A 27,409-nucleotide genomic window follows, 5' to 3' on the forward strand; every position below is an offset into this window, starting at 1 on the left:
TGGAAAACTCAATGAACAAATAAGCTAGCAGATTAGACACAGGTGAAGAAAGAATCCGTGAATGGGAAGGCAGAACTGAAGAAATACCCAGAATGTTGTACAAAGAGACAAAGAGATGAAAAACAGGGACATGCAGTTGACACATGGAAGATAGAATGAGGTTTGATCTATATCTAATTAGTCTCAGAAGAAGAGAATACGATAATGGAAAAGAGAAAAATATGTGAAGAGAAAATGGCTGAGAATTTTCATAACTAATGGAAGATATAAATCCACAAATAGAGGAAGCACAGCATATATATATGAAGCTGGATAAATAAATACAAAGGATGCACACCTCATCACTATGCCCAATAATGAGAGAGAAAGAGAAGCTCCTAAAAGCAGGTATAGGAAGAACTCTCCCCCTGAGAAAGGGCAGTTAGACTGATAGAAGACCTCTAAGCAGCCACATCCACAGTCAGATGACCTTATATCAAATGGTTTAATGCTAGGAGAAAAACACTGAACCCCTTATTTGTACACAGAAAAAATTACCTTTCAATACTGTGGAGAATATAAACATACCCAGATAAACAGGATGTAGAATTTTCAAAAAGACTTTCATTAAGTTATTAATGCAATTTCTAGGGGCGCCTGGGTGGCTCAGTTGGTTAAGCGACTACCTTCAGCTCAGGTCATGATCTCAGGGTCCTGAGATCGAGTCCCGCATCGGGCTCCCTGCTCGGCAGGAAGCCTGCTTCTCTCTTTCCCACTCCCCCTGCTTGTGTTCCCTCTCCCTCTGTCAAATAAGTAAAAAAATCTTTAAAAAAAAAAAGTTACTAATATAATTTCTAAAAGGTTTACTTGAAGAAGAGGAAAATCACAAACAACTGTAGGCCAATAAATTAGAGGACTTAGATGAAACAGACAAACTCCTAAAAAGACACAAACTATCAAAACTGACTCAAGAAGAAATAGACAATATCATCAGACCTGTAACAAATAAAGAGACTGAACTGGGTATCAAAACACTAACTACAAAGGAAAGTGCAGGCCCAGATGGCTTCACTATTGAATTATATCAAAAATTTAAAGAATAATTAACATCAATCCTTCTCAAAACCCTCCAAGAAGTATGAGGCTGGAACATTCCCAGCTCACGTGACAATGCTAGTATTACCTGATACCAAAACCAAAAAAGTCATCATAAAAGATGCAAACTACAGACCAGTCTTATGAATATGAACACAATAATCCTCAACAATGTAACAGCAAACTGAATCTAGCAACATATATGAAGGATCATACACCATAACCAAGTACAATTTATACCAGGAATGTGAGGTGGGTTTTAACATCCAAAAACAAATGAATATTCCATATCTACAAAATTTAAAACAAAAACACGATAATCTCAATTTCCGCAGAAAAGACATTTGATAAACTCCAACATCCCTTCTGGATAAAAACACTCAACAAATTAGGAAAAGCAGCAACCTTCTTCAATCTGATAAAGAATATCTATGAAAAACCCACAGCTAACATCACACATAATGATGAAAGACTGAACACTGTCCCAGCAAGGCCAGGGAAAATCAGGGATGTCTGTTCTTGCAACATCTATTCCACACTGTACTAAAGATTCTAGCTAGGGCAGTTATGCAAGAAAAAGACAGAAAAGGCATCCAAATTGGAAAGGAAGAAAACAATCTCTAGTCACAGATGATCTTGTATAGAGAGAATTCTAAGGAATCTACTAAAAATCTCTTAATTTTTAAATAATGAATATAGGAATTCAGCAAGGTTGCAAGCTACACGATCAATATACAAAAACGAACTAATTTCTATACACTTACAACAATCAATTGGAAAACAGAATTAAGAAAAATGCATTTACAGCATCAAAAACAAAACATTCAGGAATAACCTTAAGGTACAAAATGCACACTGTGAAAACTACAAATGACTGTTGAAAGAAAACTGAAGATCTAAATAAATTGAAAAGCATCCCATGTTAACAAATTGGAAGACTTACTATTGTAAAGATGGCTATTCTAACTAAAGTGATCTACAGACTCACCACAATCCCTACAACTATCCAGCTGGCTTCTTTGTAGAAACTGGCAAGCTGATTCTAAGATTTATATGGAATCACAAGGGGCTCCAAATAGCAAAAACAATCTTGAAAAAGAATAGTAAAGTTGGACAACTTACATGTCCCAATTTCAAAACTTACTAAAAAGCAATAGTAATCAAGACAGCGGACTGGTGTAAGTATAAACACATATTCCCAAGGAACACCACTAAGCATTCAGAAATAAACCCGTATGTCTACTGTCAACGGATTTGACAGGGGTGCCAAGAACATTCAGTGGGATTTAAAAATAGTCTTTTCAACAAATGGTGCTGGGACAACCGTACATCAACATGCAAAGCATGAAGCTGGAACCCTACCTCAAATAATATACAAAAATTTACTCAGACTGGATCAAAGAACTAAGTGTAAGAGATAAAACCACAAAATTCTTAGAAGAAAACAGGAAAATATTCATGAGTTTGGATTTAGCAATAGATTCTTAGATATGATACCAAAAGCATGAATACAAGAAAAAACAGATAAACCTCATCAAAATCAAAAACATTTTTGTATCAAAGGGCATTTTTCTCAGAAAGTAAAAGGACAACTAATAGAATGGAAGAAAATTATTTGCATATCATATGTGATAAGGGCCCACTTCTCACAATATACAGAATCCTTATAGCTCAGCAAGACAAATTACATCATTTAAAAGTTGGCAAAGGATCTGAATAGACATTTCTCCAAAGAAGGTATACAAATGGGCAACAAGCACATGAAAAAAATGCTCTTTGTCTTCTGGGAAATACAGATCACAACAAGATACCACTTTACACCCACCAGGATGGCAAAATTCAAAATGATAAATAACAAGTGTCATTGAAAATACGGAGAGGTTGGAACCCTCACAAGTTGCTGGTGGGAATGTAAAATCGGACAGCCCCTCTGAAACTGCCTGATAAAATTAAACATAAGTTACCATTTGACCCAGCAATTCCACTCCTAGGTATATCCCCGAGAAAAGTAACAACACGTGCACACAATTTGTACACAAATACTTACAGCAGCATTATTCATAATAGCCAAAATGTCCATCAATAATAAATGGATAAAAAGTAACGTATCTATAGAATGGTGTATTCCTCAACTACACAAAAGGAACGACGCTATGATGCAGATGAACCTTGAGAACATGCTAAGTGAAGGAATCCAGTCATAATGGACCAGGTACTGAACGAGTCCAATTATATGCAGTGTCTGCAGGAGGCGCGTCCACAGAGACAGACAGGAAGGAGCTCGATGGTTGCTTCGGGCTGGTGGGTAGGGAGAAGAGGGAATGACAGCGAAAGGGGGCGGGATTTCTTTCTGAGGTGATGAAATTCTGAAATTGGTGAAAAAATCACTGAGTTACATACTTTAAACAGGTCATTTGTATGGTCTATAAGTTATATCTCAATAAACCCGTTAGAGAAAAAAATTTTGAAAGCAGGAAAGATCAGAGATGCAAGAATGCTGGGCAAAAACAAGGGTAAGCAATAGTCAACTCCGGTTTTAGAAAAGCACAAGACAAGGAGAATACCAGACACAACTGCGGGAGACGTGGGCGAGGTGGGAGAAATGACCGGAACAGACCCAGCTCCTCCTGGTGTGTCTGCGGTGGTGAGGTCACTGGTTACCATCAGGCTTCAAATGTGCACGGTCCGACTGGACAAGTAACCGCTCCGGGGATAGAAAGGGAATATGCAACTTCCAAACCAACAGGGCAAAAAATGGAATGTAAAAACTGACAAGCCGGGGGCGCCTGGGTGGCTCAGTCGTTCAGTGTCTGCCTTCAGCTCAGGTCGTGGTCCCGGTGTCCTGGGATCGAGCCCCGCGTCGGGCTCCCTGCTCGGCGGGGGGCCTGCTTCTCCCTCTCCGTCTGTGTCCCCGCTGCACGCTTCCCCCCAACCCACCCCTCCACTCATGCTCTCTCAAATAAATAAAATCTTTTAAAAAACAAACGAACAAACCTGACAAGCAAAAGTAAACAGAGGTCAGGAAACTAGACACCGGGGGCCAAATCCAGCTCAACACCTGTTTTTGTAAATAAAGTTTTACTAGGACACAGCAGCACTCCTTTTGGCTTGCCGGTGGCTAGCCCTGAACTACAAGGGCACGCTGAGCAGGCTGAGCGGAGGCCAGCGGGTCCGCAATGTCTAAAGCATCTACCGTCTGGCCCTTTACAGAACAAGTGTGTTGACTCCCGCTATGGAATTCTACACAACAGAGAGTGGGGGTCGCTCTGGGCTGTGGTTTCCTAGCCTCGAAATAAAGGCAGTAGTCCCTGCTCTCATTTCATCAGAGGTACAAGGCTCGGCAAGTTCTTGAAAGAATTAAGTCTGTAGCCTCAGAATGTTCTCACCCTGTTCCACCAGTTCCCTCCCACAACCACCCTCTTCCGACTCCAACCACCAGAGCCTACCTCCCTAGAACAGGCAGACCCTCACATTCCCACAGAGACCTCAAGCCGCGTTCCGCTACGCGTGCGCTGGGCAGCGGTGCGTATAAGGTGGGCAGTCCCCAGTGTGTGTGAGCGAGCGGGTCTGGAAAGACGCACTGCTAACCATGGACGTGTCCTGCTCGGCACGGTACGGCCGAGATCCTGAGGCCTGAGGACCCCTGACCAAGCCTCCCCCAATGACATCTTGCAAAAACTACAGTGACACGGATACACACCACGATCTGATCCCAGTCTGTGTGCATGCGCGAGTGCGGGCACCCACGTCAGCGCGCACATCCCACCGCAGTAAGACACGGAGCACAACCATCACCGTGAGGGTGCCTCGTGTTGACCTTCTATAGCTACACCCACCTTCCTCCCACATCCTCCCCAAACCACGGCCATCACTCAGCCCTCGCATTTCAGGAATGTCACACAGTCTGAGTGTGTGACCTCCTGGCACTGGTTTTGTCACCCTGCACAGCTCCCTGCAGAGTCAGCCAGGTCATCTGTTGCTCCAGACTTGTGAGCCTGAGCACTCCCTTCTCTGCGACACAATGCCCAGGAGTGAGAGGCCGGCCTGTAGGAGACGGGCAGGCTTAGTTCTGCGAGAAGCTGCCGCTGCTTCCCCACCTGGTTTCCCACCCCCCAGCACAGACGAGGGACCCACCTCTCTCTGCGCCAGCACCCGGCACCACCCCGGCCCTGGGCCAACGTGCTGCTCAGTTTAGCCATTCTGCCGGCTGTAGTGACCGCCTGAGTCTCTTACCACAAGATTTTACATATGAGGTTAAAAACTGAAGTAGCAAAGTAATCCATGTTTATCTAGTAGCAAATGTGAAAGAGAGAGAAACGTATAGGGGCGCCTGGGTGGCTCAGTCGTTAAGCGTCTGCCTTCGGCTCAGGTCGTGATCCCAGGGTCCTGGGATCGAGCCCCGCATCGGGCTCCCTGCTCCGCGGGAAGCCTGCGTCTCCCTCTCCCACTCCCCCTGCTTGTGTTCCCTCTCTTGCTGTGTCTCTGTCAAATAAATAAATAAAATCTTTAAAAAAAAGAGAGAGAGAGAAACGTATTAAAAAAAAGTCTTCTGTTGCTTCTCTTAAAAAAAGCAGCCAAGCTGGTACCTAATCCTAATCAGTGCACCACGCTGTAGACAACACAAGGGAGATTCTGGTGCAAAGACCCCACGTTTGGGTCTCTCCCCACGCTGAGCCCCTCCGAGTATGCCCCTCGACACTGTCCTCATCCTCGACGCTGAGACGGCCGTAGGAGAGGGCGCAGCCGAGGCCAGGTGGGGACCAGGACAGGTGAGCCGAGGGCACCCGGGGACGGCCACCTGGCCCCCCCCCCCCCCCCCGCCGCCCCGCGGCCCCGCTAGGGGCTCCCTCACCGCGTCAGCGTCCGGCCAAACTGACAGCCCGGCGAAGCCGACAGCTCTCAGAAGATTTTTAAATGCAGAAGATAAACAGCAGGATGACTATATCAAAACACCAGAATATTTTTTAAAACAATGTGTGACACAGTCCTGCACCGCAAAACCTCAAAGAGTGACGACGGGAGATAATGGGAGGTGTCTGTAGCCGCTCTGGTGAGAAAGAATAGGCCCGGTTCTGTCAGTGGCCAAGTCGGGGGTCCAGCTGACCCGACCACGGTCGTCGCCATACTCACAATGGAGGAAATGCTGAATTTCAGCCAGAGACTAGTGAAAAGGAAGATGCCGTTGTCTTGCTGTCCAAGGCCAGTGAGCCTCCGAATTCCATCGGAGCAGGACCAGGCCTGGGGACGGGGGCGGCTCCCAGCAAAGGCCGCAGGGGGAGGGACAGCTGCTGAGAGGGAAGCGCAGGGCAGTGGCCCTGGGTCCTGACCCCCCGGCTCGGGTGGGAGAGGGCTGGGTCTGGGCCGGCCGGAGCCCCCGGGGAGGAAGGGAAATCCTCCCTGAAAGCTAAGGTTCCGGTCACCACCTGCCTGGGCCACCTGAGGGAAACAACCATTTTTTTTTTTAACTCCCCAAACTTTTCTGCTTTAAGCCCCAGGTGCAGGTAATGAGAAACAACATGCCTTGGGAAAGCCCCAAGTTAGTGTTAAGAGCCTACAGAGTACACAGTGTTTCCAGAAGGGTCTGCCCACCTTCGTCAGTGCAAAGGCCACTGTCCCATCGTCCTCAGTGGAAAGATCAAGTAGCTTCTGATAAAACGCTTCATCATAAGGCCCGTCTATTTGCAACGTTTTTCTGAAAGAGAAGGCACAAAAAAACAGATGGCAAAGCCGCCTGGAAACGGTTTCTTAGACTAACAGTTTAACAGTCGCACATCTGCCTTTAAACATCTCAGAGATCCACCTCTTCCCAACACTAAACTTTGTTCTGAAGCAACAATTTTAGAGCGTAAGAGCAGACCCAGGGAGCCCGGGCCGCCTCCTGTTTATGACACATGGCATCCAGGCCAGACACGCTGGTGAGCCGGGAGGGGACGGAGGAGTCCAGGTCAGCCTGGCCACAAGCCTGCCACAGAGACCTCCAGAGTCCTCCGGCAGAGACCTGCGTCCTGGCAGGGCCGGCGGGTGGGGCGGAGCGGCTGGCCAGCTGTGGGGCAGCACTGCCCCCTGCAGGCTCAGCCAACATAGGACGGGGGACCGCCAGCCAGCCAGCCAGCCCGGGGCCTCCTTCACAGGCTGGGCCTGGGAGGGGCCGGGGCTGGGGTGACCCCCTTCCCCCATCCCTGTCTTGCCCTCAGGAATGCTCGGGGTCCACTCAGCCTAGCAAGGGCAGGGCTGCAAGGGCCTGGGCCTCACCTCTCCTCAGGAAACTCCTCCAGGTACCGCTCAACCCGCCGGTACAGAGGGTAGAGGCCTTCGATGTCCAGCAGGTCCAACATCTGCACCTGGAGGGTTTTGTACAGAAGACAGCCCTTCGGTAACCCCGAGCACTCCGGGCTGTTTTTTCCTACCAAGAATATCGGGAAAACAAGAGGTTTACTGTCAAGGACTGAAGAAAGCCTGGGCACGGGCCACACCCTGCCTCACGGAGCTGCTGGGGCACGGGGCCAGGCACCAAAGACAGGCAGGGGACCCGCGTCTCGCTCTGTGCTGCTCCCTCTCAAGGGCCTTCAGCTCATCACAGCAGCCCAGACCTCAGTGCAGACACAGCTCTCACTCTGAACTAGCCAGGCACAAAAATTTAAAATGACCACACTGACGTCCCCAAACCTGGAAGACCGTGTCTGCGGAGCCCAGAGCCACAGCCCATGCTGACAGGTGGGTGGCCACATAGGACGGCAGTCAAAGCCGCCGCTGATAAACCGCAGCAGGGAGCGGTCACCACGGTGTCAGGGTGGGCACCAGGGGCCGTGCCCCTGGGAAGACAGGGTCCCGGCCCATCCCTCCCCCTTGAAGGGGGCAGCCGTGTGCAGTATGGACACTTTGAACTCTGACCTCCCACTGCTGGCAGGACATGCTCAGCCACTTTAGACAGGGTGAAAACACCCAGACCCAACTAGGAGGATTTGCTGAAATTACAGGCTGTGTGTGGAATACCTACCTCATGGTCAATAAAAATTCAAAAAATACAACTTTGACACACATTTGGTTATTAGGCAAAAGTATCAGATTACAAAGTAGCATGTAGAGCACGGTTTGTCGTCCTAGAATGCACGTCCCATGGCTCATGCTGTGTCAGCCTGTGTCCAGGGGAGGCCTGGAAGAAAAGTCCCAGGTGCCAGTGGCGCCTCAGCATCCACCTGTGTCCTTCCAGACACATTCTGTCGTCTACTTAAGAGCCCCAATATGGGCATAATTCTACCACAATTTTCTGAAGTGATCAGGTATCGCTTTTTAAAAAAAAAAGCCACAAAATTCATTTGTGCTAAGAAAAATCTGGCACAGGGGCGCCTGGGTGGCTCAGTCATTAAGCGTCTGCCTTCGTCTCAGGTCATGGTCCCAGGGTCCTGGATCAGGCCCCACATCGGGCCCCCTGCTCGGCGGGAAGCCTGCTTCTCTCTCTGCCACTCGCTGTCTCTCTCTCTGTCAAACAAGTAAATAAAATCTTTAAAAAAAGAAAGAATGAAAGAAAAATTCTGCACGAGGGGCAGACGGCGGGTGATCGGCCATGCCCAGGCCGCCGCTCTGCAAACACGGCAGCACGAGAAGCCACGCAGGAGCAGGGCCACGGTCTCCCTGCATCACACCCTGCGGCGGCCGCAAGAGACCACAGGGCCTTCAGCCCGAAACGGGAATGACCTGAATCTTCCTCGTCAGCCCCCAAAGGAAGCTCCTGGCTACGGCTCCACATGACACAGTCCTGCACGTGGCACGGAGCCCGCCAGCACACGACCAAGGGACAAATGAGGAGCCTGGGAACATTCATGGCAAAACTGCAAACCTGCCACCACCGAGCTGCCTCAAAGCTGGGACGCCCACTGAGTCACGGCCAGCCCACTGGCAAGTGGAAGCTGTGGGGGCCACCCCACCCTGAAGGGCCCAGAGCTGTGGGACTCCGGCCTTCCCAGCCTCAGCTCTCCACCTGCCAGGGAAAAGCTACCCCTCAGGGTGGCCATGCTGACGAGACGGGCTCACAGGGAAAGTGTTCGGCAAACTACTGAGCACTCAGACACGGGGAGCAGTGTTTTAGGGGAAAACCCCATAGTTCAGATAAAAGATGAGGTAGGGCATCTCCCCTGCAGGGCTGGGAGGCAGGGACGGCCGGCTGTGGGGAGCCCTGATGCGGCCCAGGCTGCTCCCACAAGAGCTCCGTGAGGCCAGGCAGGACCCTGGCAGGTCACGCCACACTGCCCGCCCCTGCGCCCAGTGTGGCCTACCTTGGCGGTGCAGGCTCCTGCCGAAAGGGCTGGCCTCACAGACACGAGGGCCCCGTGGCCCAGGCCCCCGCCTCAGGGCACCTGCCCAGCCCTTGTCCGAGCCGCTCAGCAGCACCCGCGTGATGACCCGCACCAGCTCCCGGATCACAGCCCTTGTGCAGTGGGGCCCGCCAGCCAGGCCGTTGGAAGGGAAGAAGAAGGGCTTCAGGTGGTGTGCGAGCTCGTTCCAGTCAGCCACGGGGCTGCGAGCATCTGTGCAGCCGTAGATCAGCTCACCGTTCTTCAGGCAGGGAGAGAGACAGGGAAACGTCAACTCCACGGGCTGGGGGCAGAACACGTTCGTCTCTGCCCACTGGGCAGGCAAAGGGACTCGACACCCTCCATTTGTCTCCGCCTGGGGCCCTGCACACCGTGGCCCCCTGGGGAAACCCACCCTCACGCACCATGTCACTGGCCAAGAGGCAAATCCCATTAGAACATGGAATAGAACAAAAACCTAAGAGCATTCCCGGCCTAAAATACAAGGCCTCGGGCGAACGCAGCCCGAAGCCCAAACCCCCAAAGACCGGAGCCTGTTTATCCGAGAAGCCACGTGACACCCGTGCTCCTAAGGGACACACAGTGTCAGTCTGACCCCGAGCAGGCAAACTTCTGGGCCAGTGTGGGTATCCGTGGGCCACCTGCATCTTGGGGACTTCTGTCCTCTGCCACAGGCTGGGCCACGCTTCCTGCCAGGGCGGGCAAGGCTGCCCGTGTCACCACGTGGACCGTTTCGTCCCCAAGGCCATCCTGCCTTTTAAAACCAAGTCCAGCAAAGACACTCCCGTGGCACCAACATTCCCAGGGCTGCGGGCAGGGCTGCGGGCAGGGCTGCCCAGTGGGCTGACCCTGTGACGCAAGGGACCCTGACCCCCACACACCTGAGCAGCAGTGCCCGACACCTGGTCTCTTGGTTTCCCCACCTGAGAGAGGGTGTGGTCAGCAGCCTCCGGACAGTCCCCAGGGGTCCCCTGACACACCCTGGAGCCCCCTCCCCACGGTGCAGCGTGAGCCACAGCACATCCCTGGCAAGACCACGTTATAAAAGATGCTACGGCTTCCCTCTCGTGCCGCTCCTCTCAAGCCACGTGGCCACGCTGAGCAGACCCTGGAGCCCCACCCCCTGCCCCCAGCCAGGAACCAAGGCGTCCTGCCCACACCATTAAGGACACCATCCTGGGAGCCCAGCCTCAGGCCCTCACCAAGCTGTCAGAGAGGACACGGCCGCAAGAGGGACCCAGCCCCAGCGCCAGCTATGCTGCTCAATTCCAGGCCACGGAAACCGGGAGCCGGTGTGTGCTGTTATGTAGCAGTGGATCACAGAGGAGGATGGTCACTGCCCTGTCCCCAGGCGGCACTTGACAATTCAGTCCCCAAGGTGTGGACTGGGCATTTGTCCTTCATCTGGGTCCTGCGATGCAGGAGTGTGCGTGATGCCTCCAAGGGGGGGGGGGTCTCCTGTCACGTGTCAGAGCAAGAGGCACACAACTGAGGTCCCTCCTGGCCACGGGACCCGGGGAAGCCACGATGAGACAACTGACCCTTGAGATGGGCATTACCAGCAGGAAGAAGGCATGCCAGGCAAAGGGCCAGCAGGAGCTCCTGCTGGGGAAGGAGACCAAGGTGAAGCACTAAGGAAAACCGGGCACTGGGGGCTGCCACCAAGAGATGGGGCCAGGGCTGGGCCCGTGGTCTGGTGCAGGAGCCGCCGTGGCCCGTGCAGCTGCCCTCCTCCAGGCCTGTGAGCCGCTGAGGGACTGCTGGCCAGCGGAAGCCTCTTCTCCCCAGGGTTTAAAATCCATGCAAGTACAGATGAATGTGACATCAGCTGAGTGCCACTGTCCCGGGCTCTGTGACAAGGCACCACGTCCCCCACGTCCCACAAGTGTCCAGTGTTGGGGTGGACACAGCCACAGCTGTGGAGTCTGTGCAGAACACTCAGGCACGCAGGGAGGAGACTCCCACAGCGGACAGTGGTGGCACCAGCCACGGCCCGGGAACAGCCCACACCTGACCCTGAGAACCAAAGCCTGGCTCAAGAGCAGCAATGGCACGTGCAGGAACGTGCTCTGTCGCTCCAGAGTGTTCTGAAAAGCCAGCCTGTGTCACTTCTCTTAATCCCGGCCCCAGAGCAGGCACAGTCAGCAAAGGATCTGCCGGGAAAGCTGCCCGCCTCACTAAAGGTTCCAGATCAATCCCCAGATGAAAGAGGATTCATCTTTAGGATTAAAATATAAAATCCCTTCAGTCTTCATAACAATTAAAAATAAAAACTGACTGTGAAATAGGCCCTTTTTCTAGAATTGGGAAGGTGGAGACAGACGGGTTAAAGTCCATTCACTCTGACCAGATTTCTGAGCCAGATGGGGGAAAGCAGGTGAGGAAGAGGCTCCCCGCCCACCCTCCCAAGCTCACTCTGAGGGACATCGTGTGCAGCGCACCCCATCCGCCCACAGCGGGATGCAGAGGGCACGACGCTGTCCGGATACAACAGCCCTGCTTCTCCACGCAGACACAGGGCTTGCAAGCCTGGCCCGCGCCGCAGACCCACGCTCCCACGGAACGCCTAACGGGGATGCAGCCGGGGCAGGAGGCAGGGTCAGGGGTGAAGAGAAAAGGAGACGGCGAGGGGGACCCGAGCGGACACATTTCCAACACAGGCCATACTGAGCCCTCCTCCAGCTCTGGGCCAGCCCTGCTCCCCGCCCCACTCCGCCTCACCGCCTCTCCGCCGCGGAGGCCCCGACTCCCGCCAGCAGGCAACCACAGGGTCTCAGGGAGCCTGCAGATGGTGAAGGAGCTGAAGGTGCTGGTGCCGGGGTCGGGGTCGGGTGGTGAACGCTCCCCGTGCAGGGCCAGGAGCCCCAGAGCCACTGAGACTTGGCTCACTGACCAAATCTGGGAATTACACATTCCCTAAATCAACTGCGACCAAAGGCACAGGTGGGGCCACTCTCCGAGAGATGCAGAGAGCCCCCAGGACACACGCAGCCCAGCGGAGTCGGGGCCATCCGGTCCTGGAACCAGAGTTGGGCTGTGTGCACCCAGGGAGCCAAGGCCGCAGTGGAGCAGTGGTCCAGGAGCTGATGTCCCACACTCTAGGGGTCACAGGATGCCACGCCTGTGGAACGAGGCTTGGAAAAAGAACCAAAGGACTTTGCGCCAAGGCAGCCCCAGCCCAGACGCCCTCATTTGCAAGTACCAAAGCGCCCTGGGTTTGCCCAAGCCGGTGTGGACACCCAGTGGCCCCTCCGCTGAAGTGGCACGGAAGAGAAGCAACTTTTACCTTAAATATCTTTAAGTTGTTCTGAGCTTCCTGTAACAAGCTCTTCAAGGCAAAGTGCATTCTCTGCTTATTTCTAAAAGGAAAAGACACGATTGACAGAATTACAAGCAGTCTTTGCTTTCACCTGCCTGTGGCTCAGGGGACGGGACTTGGGATGTGCCTGTGAGGGCTGCTTGGAGGCTTCAGGCTCTGGGGGCTAAGGAGCCACATGCCCCCAGCCTTTCTCAGGGAGGCCTCCCATCCCTGTTCCTAACCCCTCCTGCTCCCCGGCCACTGCCCCCCACAGCTGAGCTGACCCCAGGCAAGAACCCTGATCTCTGCCCAGGACCCTGGCTATGGGCCGGCAAGTGGCCCCCTCCCCCACCCCCATGGAAGGTAGCCAAGGCCAAAGGAGAAGTGCTCTCTTACCCTGAGTAGAGGTCGAGGGGACAGTATTTACTTATCTGCTTCCACTTCCCGGTTGCCACCTGTTAAGAAAGCACCAAGTGCTGTAAACGACCAGCTGGGGCAGCATGGGGCCAACGCCTCCGAGAGATGACAAGGGCACCGAAGGTCCCCGCAGAGGCCAGCACCCAGGGGCCCATCATCACTAGTGGGGCCGGGGCTTGACTCCAACCCCAGGAACCCTCAGCCCTCCTCTGAGCGTCAGGTGGCTGCCAGCCCAGTGCCCCCACACGAGCAGGGAAGCTGGCAGCCACCACCTTTTCAAAAGGACACAGCGAAAGCAGCCTCTTTCCACAGCCAGCAGCACGCTGCCTCACAAAATGGCACAGCGAAACTCTGCTAATCAGATAGCAAATCCTTACAACTGTAATGTTCTCGAAGAGGAGGGTGTGGCTAGTAATTTCATGTTTGGGGGGAGAAGATACATTGGCACAACCTTCTGAAAGTCAACTTGCTGGTTTCCATCAAATTTGCAATGTGGGTACCCCCTGACTTGGCAAATCTATGAGGAGTCATGAGATCAAGAATGCTCACTGCAGCCTGACTGTAATAGTGAGGTCGGGAAACAGCTTCACAGGGCATCTGCTCTCGTGGGCCAGGATGTAGAAGGCCACATGCTAAATGAAGGAATGAATAAACGATATCCAGCTACTTACGGAAAGAAGCAAAACAAAAAATCACCAACATTTATTCAATAAAAAAATGCAATTTGCCTAGGTGGAAATGATGTTACTTTGCTTAAAAAAAAAAGGGTGCCGCCATATGTGCATATATCCAATACACGTTGAAAAAACCTTGAAGGATACACAACAAACAATCTTCAATAATCAGTTAAGTGAAAAAAGCAGTTAGCGGAACAACTACATATGGCGAGATCCCATATTTGCTTTATAAAAATATATATGTCCATGCACATGTAAGCACACGCCAGAATACATGTGGGAAAAGGCATCATCTCATTTCCACTTGGATAACATGTATGTTTGTGTTGGCACAGAGAGAAGTCTGGAAGGATGTGCCAACTGACAACATGGGTTACCTCTGGGAAATTCCGTATTTTATCAGTTAAATGAGCAGGTATTGCTTCATAGTAAAAACCAGTTCTTAAAAAATCCATCAAATGAATGGTGACAATGAAGACCATCTCCTAAAGGGAATGGCTGACATACCTTCTCCCTAAGAGCCTAGAAAGTTGTAACACCACAAAGAAAAGATGGAGTGAGTCAGCAAAAAATGGTGGAATAAAGACCTCTGGAAATTCTCTCCTCCATGAGGGCAATGAGAAAACTGGCAAAAATTGTCAGAATCAAAATTTTCAGGAGCACTAGGGTGGCTCAGTGGGTTAGGCGTCTGCCTTCGGCTCAGGTCATGATCCCAGGGTCCTGGGATCGAGCCCCACATCGGGCTCCCTGCTCCGCAGGAAGCCTGCTTCTCCGTCTCCCTCTGCCTCTTCCCTCTGCTTGTGCTCTTTCCCTCTCTCTCGAATAAATAAATAAAATCTTTATTAAAAAAAAAACACTTTCAGAATTCTGAAAATTAACCAAAGGCTTGCAACAATCTGGGGAGCATTTACTCAAGAAAAATGGCCAAATCTAGGAACAGTGAACTTTGTGGCATTTTTAATGCTCTCTTCCCACCCCTCTCTCTAGCTCCAAGGAAACCTTAAAAACCAACAACCCCAATCCTTCATGAAAACCCTGGCAGTCACCGGAGGGGGCTGAACCAGGCAGGAGTTTCTCCAAACCCTCATTCCCAAAGAATGGTCATTATGTGACCTATCTCTTGATTTCCCATTTTTGTTACCTGACTCAGAGCTTACCAAGTGCAAAAGGAGCATTTTCCCAAGGGGCATTTGTAAAAACAGGCGACTGTTTAACTTCATGGCTACCTGAGAGAGTGGATAACAATTCAATAAAATAAAAGGTGTGGCAAACAATTAGGCTAACCTAAAGCTAAAAAAAAGAAAAAGCTGAGAAATGAGATAAACACAGGCTTTGGAAAGCTCCAGCATAACCTGGGCATCTACAAGGCCATACAGGCTCTGGAAAGACCTTAAAAGGGCCCCCCTTCTGCTGATCTGAGGTTCTGAGGAAGTGAAGGCTAAGGAGAGTTGCAACCGCCATGCTGAGTGTTGACGGTGGGCCCTGCGTGCACAAAGAGCCAATCAGCAGAGACTTACTGGTTGCCGACATTCAGGAAAATCTCAGTGCTGAAGAACTGTCAACCAAGAGTTCTTCACCTATTAAACTATCCTTTAAAATGAAGGAGTGATTAAGACACTGCCAGAAAAACAGTAACTAAAAAAAATTAGTTGTTAGCTAACTGCCCTACAAGAAATACTAAAGGGAACCCTTCAGGCTTAAATGAAAAGGGCACTAGACAGTAACTCAAATCCAGGTGAAGAAATAAAGAACACAGCAGTAAAGGAACTACACGAGTAGATAAACACAAAAGACAATACAGATATATTCTGTTTGTGATTTTTTGGTCCCATCCCCTTTAAAGACAGAATGTCCCTCATCTGGCATAAGGCAATCGTCAGGAATCTCTATCGACAAGCATACTACACGTAAAGGTTAATTTGTGAAGGGGAAGGCGACAAAGCTACAAGGAGCAGAGACTTTGTCCACCAGTGAGATTAAGTTGGTACTAACTGAGCTAGACTGTGTAGCTTAAGATGTTAAACTAAAGAGTGACTAGACAGAAAATCAACAACACAACAGAAGACTTGAACCACACTCTAAACCAACTAGACCTAACAAACATCTGTAGGACACTCTACCCAACAACAGCAGAATACACATTCTGATCAAGCAAACATGGAACATTCTCAAGGAGACATGAAGTCATGCAGATGTTCTCCAAAACTCAGTGAAATGAAATTAGAAATCAATAGCTTAAAAAAAAATTGGGAAACTCACAAATATGAGAAATCTAAACACATTCCTAATCATCAATGAGTCGAAGAAATCTACAGGGAAATCAGAAAATTTAGACAGAATGAAAATGCAACATACCAAAATTTATGGCAGGCAGAGGGAGCAGAGATTGCATGGAAATTTACACTTATAAACACCTATGTAAAAAAGAATAAAAATCTCAAATCAATAACCTACATTTCTACACTAATGAACTAGAAAAGTAAGGCCAATCTAAATCCAATGCAGATAGAGGGAAGGAAATAGTAAAGATTAGTGCAGAGACAGATGAAATGAAGAATAGGGAGAAAAATGAAAAAAAGAACAAAACCATAAGTTGTTTCTTTGAAAAGATCAACAGTTATTACAAATCTTTTGGCTAAATCAAGAAAAGTGACTAAAAAAAAAGAAATGAAAGAAAGGATGTTACTACCAACCTTGCAGAAATAAAAAAGAATATTAGATGAATATTATCAACAAATTAGATGAAATGCACAAGTTTTTAGAAACACACAACTACCACAACTGAGTCAGGAAGAAATAGAGAATCTGAACAGAATAATAATAAAAGACTGAATCAGGAATCAAAAATCTTCCAATAAAGGAAACCCCAGGACCAGATCACTTCACTAGTTAATTCTACCAAATGATTAAAGAAGAATCAACACCGATACTCAAACTCTTCCAAAAAATTAGAGGGAAGAGAAGCAAACACTTCCTAAATCATTCTGTGAAGCCAGTTATCACCCTGATACCAAAACCAGACAAAACATCACTACAAAAGAATACTGCAGGCCAGTATCTCTTAAGGAAAAAACCTTCAATAAAAACAAAACTAACAAACCACATTTAACAGCATATTTAAGGGATTTTACACCTATAATAAAGTGGGATTTATCCCAGAAATACAAGGGTGGTTCAACATATGAAAATCAACGTAATATACCACATTGATAGAAAGGAAAGCCCCTCATGATCATCTCCACAGATGTGGGACAAAATCTAACATTCTTTCATGATTAAAAAAACAAAAACAAAAAAACAAAACTCAAAAAGAACATCTATGAAAAGCTCATGGTGAACATTATACTCAGTGATGAGAAACAAAGCGGGTGCCTGGGTGGCTCAGTCGTTAAGCGTCTGCCTTCGGCTCAGGTCATGATCCCAGGGTCCGGGGATTGAGCCCCGCTATCAGGCTCCGTGCTCGGCGGGAAGCCTGCTTCTCCCTCTCCCACTCTCCCTGCTTGTGTTCCCCTCTCCGCTGTGTCTCTCTCTGTAAAATAAATAAATAAAATCTTAAAAAAAAAAAAAAAAAGCAACTGAAAGCTTCTGCCTAAGATCAGGAACAAGATAAGGATGTCCACTCTTGCTTCTAAACAACATTATACTGCAAGTTCTAACCAGAGCAATTAGGAAAGAAAAACAAAGGATACCCAGATTGGAAAGAACGAAGTAAAATTATCCCTATTTGCAAGTGATCTGATCATGTATACAGAAAATCCTAAAAAACTACCACAAAAAACAAAAAAAGACAAAAAAAAACCAGAGCAAATAAACAGGTTCATCAAGGGTGACAGGATATCAACGTACAAAAAACAATTGCATCTCTCACCTCACACCCATTAGAATGGCTACTATCAGAAAACAAACTAGAAAGTATTGGTAAGGGTGTGAGGAAAGTGGAACTTTCATGTACCATGGTAGGAATGTAAAATGGCACAGGTGCTGTGGAAAACAGTACGGTGGTTATAATTAAAAATGAAGTTACCACGTGACCAACAATCCTACTTCTAGGTATATACCGTCAAGAGAATTGAAAGCAGAATCTCAAAGGTATTTGCATACCCATGTTCATAGAAGCATTATTTTCACAAAAGCCAAAAGACAGAAGCAACCCAGTGTCCACCACTGGATAAATGGATTAAAAATGTGATATATATATTCAACAGACTATTATTCAGTCTTCTTTTTTTTTTTTAAGATTTTATTTATTTGAGAGAGAGAAAGCGCAGCGAGAGAGGGAACACAAGCAGGGGGAGTGGGAGAGGGAGAGGGAGAAGCAGGCCTCCTGCTGAGCAGGGAGCCCGATGCGGGGCCCGATCCCAGGACCCTGGGATCATAACCTGAGCCGAAAGCAGATGCTTAACCATCTGAGCCACCCAGGCGCCCCCTATTATTGTCTTAAAAAGGAAAGAAATTCCGACATATTTCACAACATGGATGAACCTTGAGAACATAAATGAAACGAGTCAGTCACAAAAGGACAAATCCTGTATAATTCCATTTATGTGAAGTAGCTACAGTAGTGAAATTCACAGAGGCAGAAACTATGGTGGTGCCGGGGGCTGAGGAAAGGAAGTGTGGAGTTGTTTAATGGGGACAGGGTTTCAGTCTGGGATGATGAAAAGTTCTGCAGATGGATGGTGGTGATGGTTGCACAACAATGTAATAACTTAATGGTTAAGACGGTAAGTTTTATGGTATGTGTATTTCACCACAATTAAAAATACATATTTTAAAAATCAATTCTATTTCTATGCAATAAACAACCTGAAAATGAAAAAAATACCACTTACAACAGCATCCAAAATAATAAAACACTTAGGGATAAATGTAACAAAAGAAGTATAAGACTTACACACTGAAAACCGTAAAATATCACTGAATGAAATTAAAATCCTAAATAAATGGAAAAACATCCTGTGTTCACAGAACATGACTACTGTTACAGTGGCGATACCTCCCAAATTGATCGGCAATTCAGTGGATCCTATCAAAACTCCCAGCTGGTTTCTTTGAGGAAACTGAGAAGCTAAAGACATCTAAATTGGAAAAGAAAGAAAACTCTATTCACAGATGGCATGATCCTGTATGTAGAAAATTCCAAAGAATCTACAAGAAAGCCACTCAGCAAAGCTGCAGGGTACAAGATCAACATACAAAAATTAGTTGTGTTTTGGGGCACCTGGGTGGTTCAGTTGGTTAAGCGTCTGCCTTTGGCTCAGGTCGTGATCTGAAGGTCCTGGGATTGAGCTCAGCAGGGAGTCTGCTTCTCACTCTCATGCTGCCCCTCCCCCCCCAGCTCGTTCTCTCCCCCTCTCTCTCTCTCAAATAAATGGATAAAATCCTTAAAAAAAAAAAATGAGTGTTTCTATTCACCAGCAATAAACAGTCTAAGAAGAATATTAAAGTAATTCCGTTTATAATCATATTTATAATATCCTGAAAGAATTATCTAGAAATAAATTTAACCAAAGTGGTAAAAGACTTGCACCCTGGAGTCGGGGGGGGAAGACTTGTACCCTGAAAGCTATAAAATGTTGCTGAAAGAAATTTTAAAAGTCCTAAGTAAGTAGAAAGACGGCCTGTGTTCATGGATTATAAGTGTTAATACTGTTAAGATGGCAGTACTACCAACGTGATCTACACGTTCCTGCAATTTCTTTCAGAGTCCCAATAATCTTTTTTTGCAGAAATGAAAAATCCAGTCCTCAGATTCATATGTAACTATAAGGAGTCTCAAAAAAAGCCAAAACAATCTTGAAAAAGAAGAACAAAGCTGGAGGACTCAAACTTCCTGACTTCAAAACTGACTGCAAAGCTACAGAATCAAAAAAAGGGCCATACTGGCATAAGGACAGACATACAGGCCAATGGAACAGAACAGAGAGCCCAGATAGAAACCACATTTATAGCCAAAAGATCTTCGGTAAGGGAGCCAAGACCATTCAATGGAGAAAGGACAGTCCCTTCAACAAATGGCGCCGGGAAACTGAAATTAAACGCAAAAAAAATTGGGCCCCTACCTCCCTTTACAAAAATTAACATAAAATAGGGCGCCTGGGTGGCTCAGTCGTTAAGTGTCTGCCTTCGGCTCAGGTCGTGATCCCAGGGTCCTGGGATGGAGCCCCGCGTCACACAGGGAGCCTGCTTCTCCCTTTGCTCCTCACCTCGCTCACTTTCTCTCGCACTTTCTTAAATATATAAATAAATCTTTAAAAAAAAATTCAAAAATTAACATAAAATGGATCAAAACCATAGGGGAAAACCTGCAATGACCTTGCATTAGGCAGTGATTTCTTAGCTATGACACCAAAAGCACAGTCAACAAGAGAAAAAACAGACAAACTAACCTTTAGTAAAATTAAGAACATTTGTACATCAGAGGACACTAACGACAGAGTGAAAAGATAACTGACAGAATGGGAGAAGGTATTTGCTGGTCACATATCTGATAAAGGATTAATAGCCAGAATATATACAGAACCCCTAACTCAACAACAACAACAAAATAACCCGATTCAAAAATGGGCAAAGGACTTGAACCAATATAGCTCAAAAGAAAACATACAAATGGCTGACAGGCCGTGACAAGACCTGCACCATCACGAACCGTTAGGGACACGCAGATGAAACCCACAGCGAGCCACCGCTTCATGCCCCCGAGGGTCACAATCACAAACAGGGACGAGAGCAAGTGCCGGCAGGGTGTGGGCAGATTAGACCCTCGTACGTTGCTGGTGGGAGTACAAAATGGTGCGAGAGCCGTGGACGTAGCTTGGCATTCGCTCAGAAAATCAAACATGACTTCTCTAGGACCCGGCACTTGCGCTCCCAGGACTCAGCCCGGAGAACGGAAAGCAGCAAGTCGAACAAGCACGGGTACACGCTCGTTCGCAGCAGCACTACTCACATCGGCCACATGTGAAAGACCACCCACACGTCCATCGAGAGACAAATGACCGACCAGACGCTCCCATTCAACGCCAGGGCATTCAACCACACTACAGGGGGATGCTCAGGGAAGAAGCCAGTCACAAAGAGCCCACGGGATCCAGGATTCCATTTACAGGAAATGGCCAGAAGAGGCAAATCCACAGGGGCAGGTGGCTGCTGGGGGCTGGCCGAATGGGGGGCTGGGCAGTGACTGCTGATGGGGTCAGGATTCTCGGTGAGGTGACGAAATGATTCTGGAACTGGAGTGATGGCGGTAGCACCATCATGCAGATTCACTAAAATCCACTGACTTACACACTTTAAACGGGTGAACTGAAGATAGGCGAACTCTAGCTCAACTGGTGAACGTGAACTACTTATGGAAGAAGACACCAGTAAGGAGCACCTACACCGCCGCCGCCTCACCTTGAGCTGCTGGTGCATGCAGTAGCGACACACCCTGCGCTTCACCTCGTGTGTCACATCGCCGGAGAAAGGAATAAACCCGCATTTGGGCTGCAAAATAAACAAGGAAGGAAGAAAAAAATGTTTAGGGACCAGTCCCATACCTTCCAGGAGACGAGCTAACAGCGTGATACGCAGGAGAATCAGGAGACTTGAAGTCCCCAAGGGTTGCTCTGATCTGCAGCCCCGGCGGGAACAGACCCCTCCCGCACCACATCCCATCCCAACCTTGCCGCAACAGAACTCTCCCTGGGGGGAGTCAGACGTGCCTCCATCACAGACTAGACAAAGCCCAACACTGAGCAGCTTCGTGTTTCTTCTGTGACACGATGTGACAGGAAAGCCTCTAGAAGTGCGGGTCTGCCCCAGCTCCCAGCTCTAAGAAGCAGAACCCTCGTTTCCTCAGACACGGAGTGACCAGGAAGGCCCATCTAATAGCTGTTAGGCTCACAGAACACCTGCTACCTTTCTTTTTTTTTCTTTCCTTTTCTCCTTCCTTCCTTCTTTCTTTCCTTCCCGCTTTCCTTCTTCCTTTCTCTTTCATTCATTCATTCATTCATTCATTCATTCATTCGAGAAAAAGAGAGAGCACGTGCATGCATGAGCAGGGGACAGAGGGGCAGAGAGGGAGAATCTTAAGCAGCTCTTATACCCAGCACGGTGCCTGACAAAGGGCTCAATTTCACGACCCCGAGATCATGACCTGAGCTGAAATCAAGAGCTGGACGCTTAACCAACTGAGCCGCCCAGGTGCCCCCATCTGCTGCCTTTTAAAACCACAGTATTGAGGCTCTGAAGACCATGCTGCCTGTCATCTGAGACCCAGAATATCCACCGGGTGGTCAGGCAAGCAGGACATCAGTCCACACAGAGCACCCAGGGGTGTGAGTGCTCAGGGTCACAGGAGTGACCCAGAAATCACTGCCGTAGAGGTTTGGAGGAAGGAGACAAACAATGGCCTGGGACATCTGGGAGGCATCTCGAGGGGGAGAGGGCTCAGCGGGTAGCAGAGCTGAAGCCAGGCCCTGGCCCTCCTCCACCAGGGGGACAAACCAGGGCTCCAAAAGTCACACAGGCTTCTGAGCCTCTGGGGAGGTCTCTGCTGAGTAGGAAGCAAAGGAATGGAGAGCCACCCATCAGACGGGCACCAACGGAACTGAGCTCCTGGAGTGGGGTGTAGTGTCACCAAGCAGCCAAGGGGCATGGCTTGGAAGGGGGTGAGAAGGGGGCCTGGCAAGCAGCACCCTCCCAAGAAAACAGGGAAGACAGAACCCAACACACTTCCTTCTGCCAGTGGCCATCTGCTGGCTCCATGTCATAGCACCAGGAACAGGCCTAAATCTGAGGGTCTGGCCAGTGGGAGGAACCAGAGCAGCAAGGTGCAGGTGACAGACATGAAGGAACAGGAAGCAAGCCAAATCTATGGGAGTTGGGGGCTGGGAGGGGCCATGAGACCCAGCGTGGGGAACCCCAGGAGCTTCTGCTACAAAGTGCGCTCCAGGTAGAAGACTGACAATTTACAGTCTGGACCCTTGTTCCCCTCCCCCCACACCATCTTTCCCTTGACACAAGTTCACCTTGATCTCTACACACAGAATCGGCCGGTGCTCTGCAAAACGGTAGGTCTGAAGTCTGGCTAAATTGGGAAGGCACAGGGCATAGCCACTAAAAGTGTCCAGGTCCTTGTCACAGCGAGATTCTGAAAGACAGAGCCAAGAAAAGACCTGAGAATCAGCACAGGACAGACAAGAGGACCAATGGCAACATGGCGGACTCCTGTGGGGGAAGGCTCAGCCCTGCCCAAGAGAGGCTGTGGCCTCGGGCTCCTGGGAGGCCTCCAAGCCTCGGGAGGTCCTGCCTAAGGAGCGTCCGTGTTTATCTGGGGGATCTGGTCACACGAGTGTAACACTGTGATTCACGGCGGAGGTCTGGGCCCTGCAGAACCAGCTCCGCCTCCAGAGGGGCGGCCAGCTGTGTCTGTGTGCCCCAGCCCCAACCCTGGCTGGCACTCCTCCTCCGTGTGGTCACACCTTGTTGCTGGGAGAAGCAAGCAGTGTGTGCACAAGTCCAGTGGAGAAGCCGCCCGGGAGCTCATGCAGGTGTCTCTCAGATGTGCCCCAGAGCCTCTCCCCTGGTCTGGGTGTCATCTGCATCCCTCAGTGCGAGAAACCTTAGCCATGAGGATAACTGGGAGTTCAGGTCCTTCTAGCAAGTCATCAGACCTGAGGTCAGTGTGGGGACCCCCAACTGTGTGAGCGTTGCCAGAAGTGGGGGTGGTCTTGGGGATCACCCCCACCTCTGCGATTCCCTTAGCCCAGGAGCTGAGAGAGGAAGGAGGCAACAGCCTCACCTCCCATCCACAACCGGTTCCTTCAGAGCCCTCCAACACCGCTGCTTCTTGGAACCAGATGTCGGGCCCAGGACAGCCGCACAAGACGCAGCCTCTGGGCCCCCAGGGGAATCAGCCTTCCTCCATTCGTGTAAGGAGGCCAATTAAAAGGCATTATTACAACAAGGGACAGTTCTTATGACTGCCACGTTTGATACGTTCAGTTGATAATTATAAAACCAAATGACGATGCAGAGCCCCTAGAACAAGCATCAGTCTGCCCTCGTCTGGCGAGGAACAGCCAAGACCCAGTCCTGGCTGGGACGCATCTGTGGCCTCCTTCCCGCACCAGAGCCCTGCTCTGCACAGCACCCCAAACCAGAGGCTCTGGGGCACAACTGCCCTGCTTGCTTTCTATTTCCTAATCACAAAAGGACTGGACACCGGCCACCCCCCACACCGTGGACGTCACATCCGGTCTCGGACTGAAAGGAAAAGCTCTCATGTGCCACGAGCACTGCAGAAAGGCCCGGAGGCGGCGGGGGAAAAGCGGTCACATCTGTCCCGCTGCCTGCAGGAGGCTGAGCAGCCAGGTGGATTCCCGCTCCTGGGAGAAGGTCCTCAGGGCGCCTGGGCCGCCCCAGTCTCCTGGACTCCCGCAGCCGCCTTGCCTGCCCTAAGTCTGCACTACTCCAGCTCCCCTTCGGGCTCAGATGCTCTGTGCAGCAAGGGGAGTATCTGACGCCCAGAATCGCGTCCACGCGCTCCGAGCACATTCTAGCTGAGAAGAAAAACTACATCGACCTAACGCGAGTCGTGTGTCAAACGTTTTCCAAATGGAATATTTAAATCACCAACAAAATTTGCAAGCTGGAACTCTTACCTGGTCTTTCGGACTGTATCTTTAAACAAAGCTGTTTCACGAAATCTAAAGGCAGTTGAACCACTTCCTGTAAGAACAAGTATGAAATACTCAGTGCACCACATGAGTGTGAATGTGCTTAATGCAACACAACTGCACACTCAAAAATGGTGAAAATGGCAAGGTTCATATTATGTGTATCTTACCATATTAAAAAATTACTTGTATGTGGGTTTAGAAATAAAAGCTGCTCTGTCGTTTTGAGGACGCAACCAGATCAAACCGACGCGAAGGTTTCTGTGCGTGAAGCAACAGGTCGTCCTCAGAGCGCTGGCTTCCGCAGTGAAAGGTGTGCCACCCAGTCGGTCACTGCGCCCGCATCCCGGCTCCCACCCCATCTGAGGCCAACAGGGCCGGGCTCACCCGGTACGAGAAGAAATCCCGCCATGACAGGAGCGCGGGGAGCAGCAAGTGGGATCCGTCCGGAGCCACAGGCGACTCAGCTGCTCTCAGCACAGCGTCCACCAGCCCCCTTGCCTAAGTCGGTCACCAAGGTAAAAAGTAGAACTACATTTCCTTAAACCTTAAATTCCCAATTTTATGATGAGTTCTATTTTAGGCATCCTTAACACTTGGCTACATTTAACCAACCCGCTTCAGACTCCTGAACCAGCGTGAACCACGCCATCCTGCCTGACAGATGGACGGACAGTGGTAGTCAGCAGGGCAGGCGGCGAGCACCTACCTGCCCAAAGTGTTAACTTCGGAAGAACTACAGTTAAGACCACAGAATTCCTCTCCCGGAAGTGTAACATGGACGGCGTAGCCACACCAGGTGCCCTGCTGACGCGCACCTGCCCTCGAAGGGATGCAGGATGGCCGCAGAGAAGGACAAAGAGCCACCAGCCTGGGGGTCCTGGGAGGTGAGCAGCATGTCCACAGTTTTCCAGAAGCTTCCCCCGGAGAACAGCATCCCCTCACTTATCACATCAAGTTCAAACGTGAAGTCAAGGCTGCCCCAGTGGCATTCACCTCGGGAGGACTGGGTCCACAAAAGCAAGGCAACACTTTTAAAATTCCATCAGTGTCTCAACCGCCCGAAGTACTGAAGATGCAAGACCTGAAGGCACCAGGGAAACACCCTCTTCCACGTTTCCTAAGCTCCAGCTCCCCCGGAGACAGGCCCAGACTAGTCCCCAAACCCGGCATGATGGGTGTGCCTGTCACTCCGGGCCTCACACTCCTGCGCGGGCCTGTCCGTGTCTTGTCCCAGGACACTGCGAGGGAAAGGCTCTCGCCAGGACTCCACCCCCCACCCCGACTGGCGTCAGCAGTCACTGTTTACACATGCTGGTTTTGCCTGAACGTGGCCTTGTGCAGGCCGGAGAGGTGATGTTCCTGCATTTCAACCATGCGTCCAAAAGGAAGAAAAAGCAGGTTGCGCTTCACTTTGGCAGGGTCTTCATGCAGAGAACATGTGTCAAGGCGTGGATATTCCCACGATGTGACCTTGTGAGCTCACCTCATTTGCCCAGAGCCCCATCCACTGTGGACAAACAGAACCCAACCTGGAGCCAGAGTGCACCCTGGGCCTTGGAGGTACATCCTGATGCTGTTCCTACCTGCCAGACCACTGTTGGCTGGGACCCTGAGCTCCCCCATCGCCCTATAGACCCCTCCTGGGAGAAAGGTCTAGAGCATCCCCCAAGTGCTGCGAGCAGAGAAATGCCCTCTCCTCAAGGAGAAAGCTGGCATTCAGCACGGCTGCATTCACTCAGACACCATCCAGGCTGGTCAGAGACGTGGGGCTCCCACATGGGAGCTCCCATAGCCATGGGTTTCTGGCCTTCACAACTCACCAGGACAGCTGGGGACCTCACCAGGACAGCCCTGGGCACTCTCGCCCCTGTGTAGCCCCACACTGCCCAGGGCTGATCTACGAGGCCAGCAGGATGCCATGGAAAGGACAGACATGACCCCAGGACAGGTCATCTCAGACCACGAGCCGGGGCAGCCAGGGCCAGGTCGTACAGACACTCGGAGCCCGGTGGTGAGCCCACGTCGGGAGGTGGGCTCCTGGCCAGCACCACCCTGCCAGCTCCACGGTGGGCCCACCCTGGAAGAGGGTCCGCAGCCCCAGTGAACCCCTAGCAGCAGAGGGCTCAGTGATGCCGTTCGGATCTGCCCTGAGAGCCTCACCAAGCTGGAGCCCCCCAGTGACGACAGGGTGCTGGGCGCCAGGGGTCCTGGCAGAGGCAGATCTCACGTGGTCTCTCTGAGCCTCATGTTTCTCGGCTAGAAAACAGGAACCGGACTACCTGCTCCGTGCCTCCCGCACAGCCCCAGGAGAGAAGCACTTGGAACACAAGGGTCATCAGAAAGCACAAAGGTCCAAACTGTAGTCCGGAAGCTAGTAAGACTGACAAGGAATGTGCCTGTGAATTCAGACTGTGCAAATCAAAGTCACTCACCCCACAATGGACAGAGTTCTCCCCCAAAAACTCTTTCATGACATTTTTGCTGAAGTCCACTATGTTCTGTAGGTGCTGAAATATTTCTTCTGAGGTCTGTAAAAGAGAAGCACAGGGAGGCCTCAATGACCAGGGGAGTGGGGCTGCCATGTCGCGGCCGCACACCCACCGGGCACCCAGGCCTCGGGGGAAGGGAGCCTCACCCATGGAGACCACCAGACCCACCGGAGCTCCCCTCCCACAGCCCCACAGGCCCCGCCCTCCTCCCACCCAGGACACCCCCCTAACCGATGCCACTTTGAAAATCCCTCCCAGCCAAAAATCAGCAGGTATTTGGATTTGGGTCCTCAGCATCCAAATGGAGAATATTTCCTCCCCAGTTAGAGGCTCTGAACCCACAGGCTGTGGGATTAGGGGGAGGAAGGAAATCAGCCCTGAGTCCCTCACTCTGGCCCAGGGTAGCAAGTCCGAGGATGGACGGCAGGGCCCTCGGGGGCGAGCAGGCCATGAGCTCTCGGAGGATCCCAGACTG

At 50.3% G+C, this 27,409-nt stretch overlaps 1 protein-coding gene across 1 annotated transcript in view; it reads right to left on the minus strand.

Moving 5' to 3' along the window:
* Positions 1 to 27,409, minus strand: part of IPPK (inositol-pentakisphosphate 2-kinase) — a 45,891-nt gene that overhangs the window by 11,552 nt on the left and 6,930 nt on the right. The window contains exons 3-11 of the mRNA XM_028093056.2: positions 26,878 to 26,973; positions 24,428 to 24,494; positions 22,793 to 22,914; positions 21,177 to 21,266; positions 13,081 to 13,139; positions 12,673 to 12,745; positions 9,348 to 9,627; positions 7,327 to 7,477; positions 6,664 to 6,766 (exon numbers count right to left, since the gene is read on the minus strand). Coding sequence (XP_027948857.1) covers positions 6,664 to 6,766; positions 7,327 to 7,477; positions 9,348 to 9,627; positions 12,673 to 12,745; positions 13,081 to 13,139; positions 21,177 to 21,266; positions 22,793 to 22,914; positions 24,428 to 24,494; positions 26,878 to 26,973 — 1,041 coding nt within the window. The remainder of the gene's footprint in view (positions 1 to 6,663; positions 6,767 to 7,326; positions 7,478 to 9,347; positions 9,628 to 12,672; positions 12,746 to 13,080; positions 13,140 to 21,176; positions 21,267 to 22,792; positions 22,915 to 24,427; positions 24,495 to 26,877; positions 26,974 to 27,409) is intronic.

The sequence above is a fragment of the Eumetopias jubatus genome, unplaced genomic scaffold, assembly GCF_037043125.1.
Source record: "Eumetopias jubatus isolate StellerSeaLion01/CBP00866 unplaced genomic scaffold, mEumJub1_p1.0 scaffold_15, whole genome shotgun sequence".
Classification (NCBI taxonomy): Eukaryota; Metazoa; Chordata; class Mammalia; order Carnivora; family Otariidae; genus Eumetopias; species Eumetopias jubatus.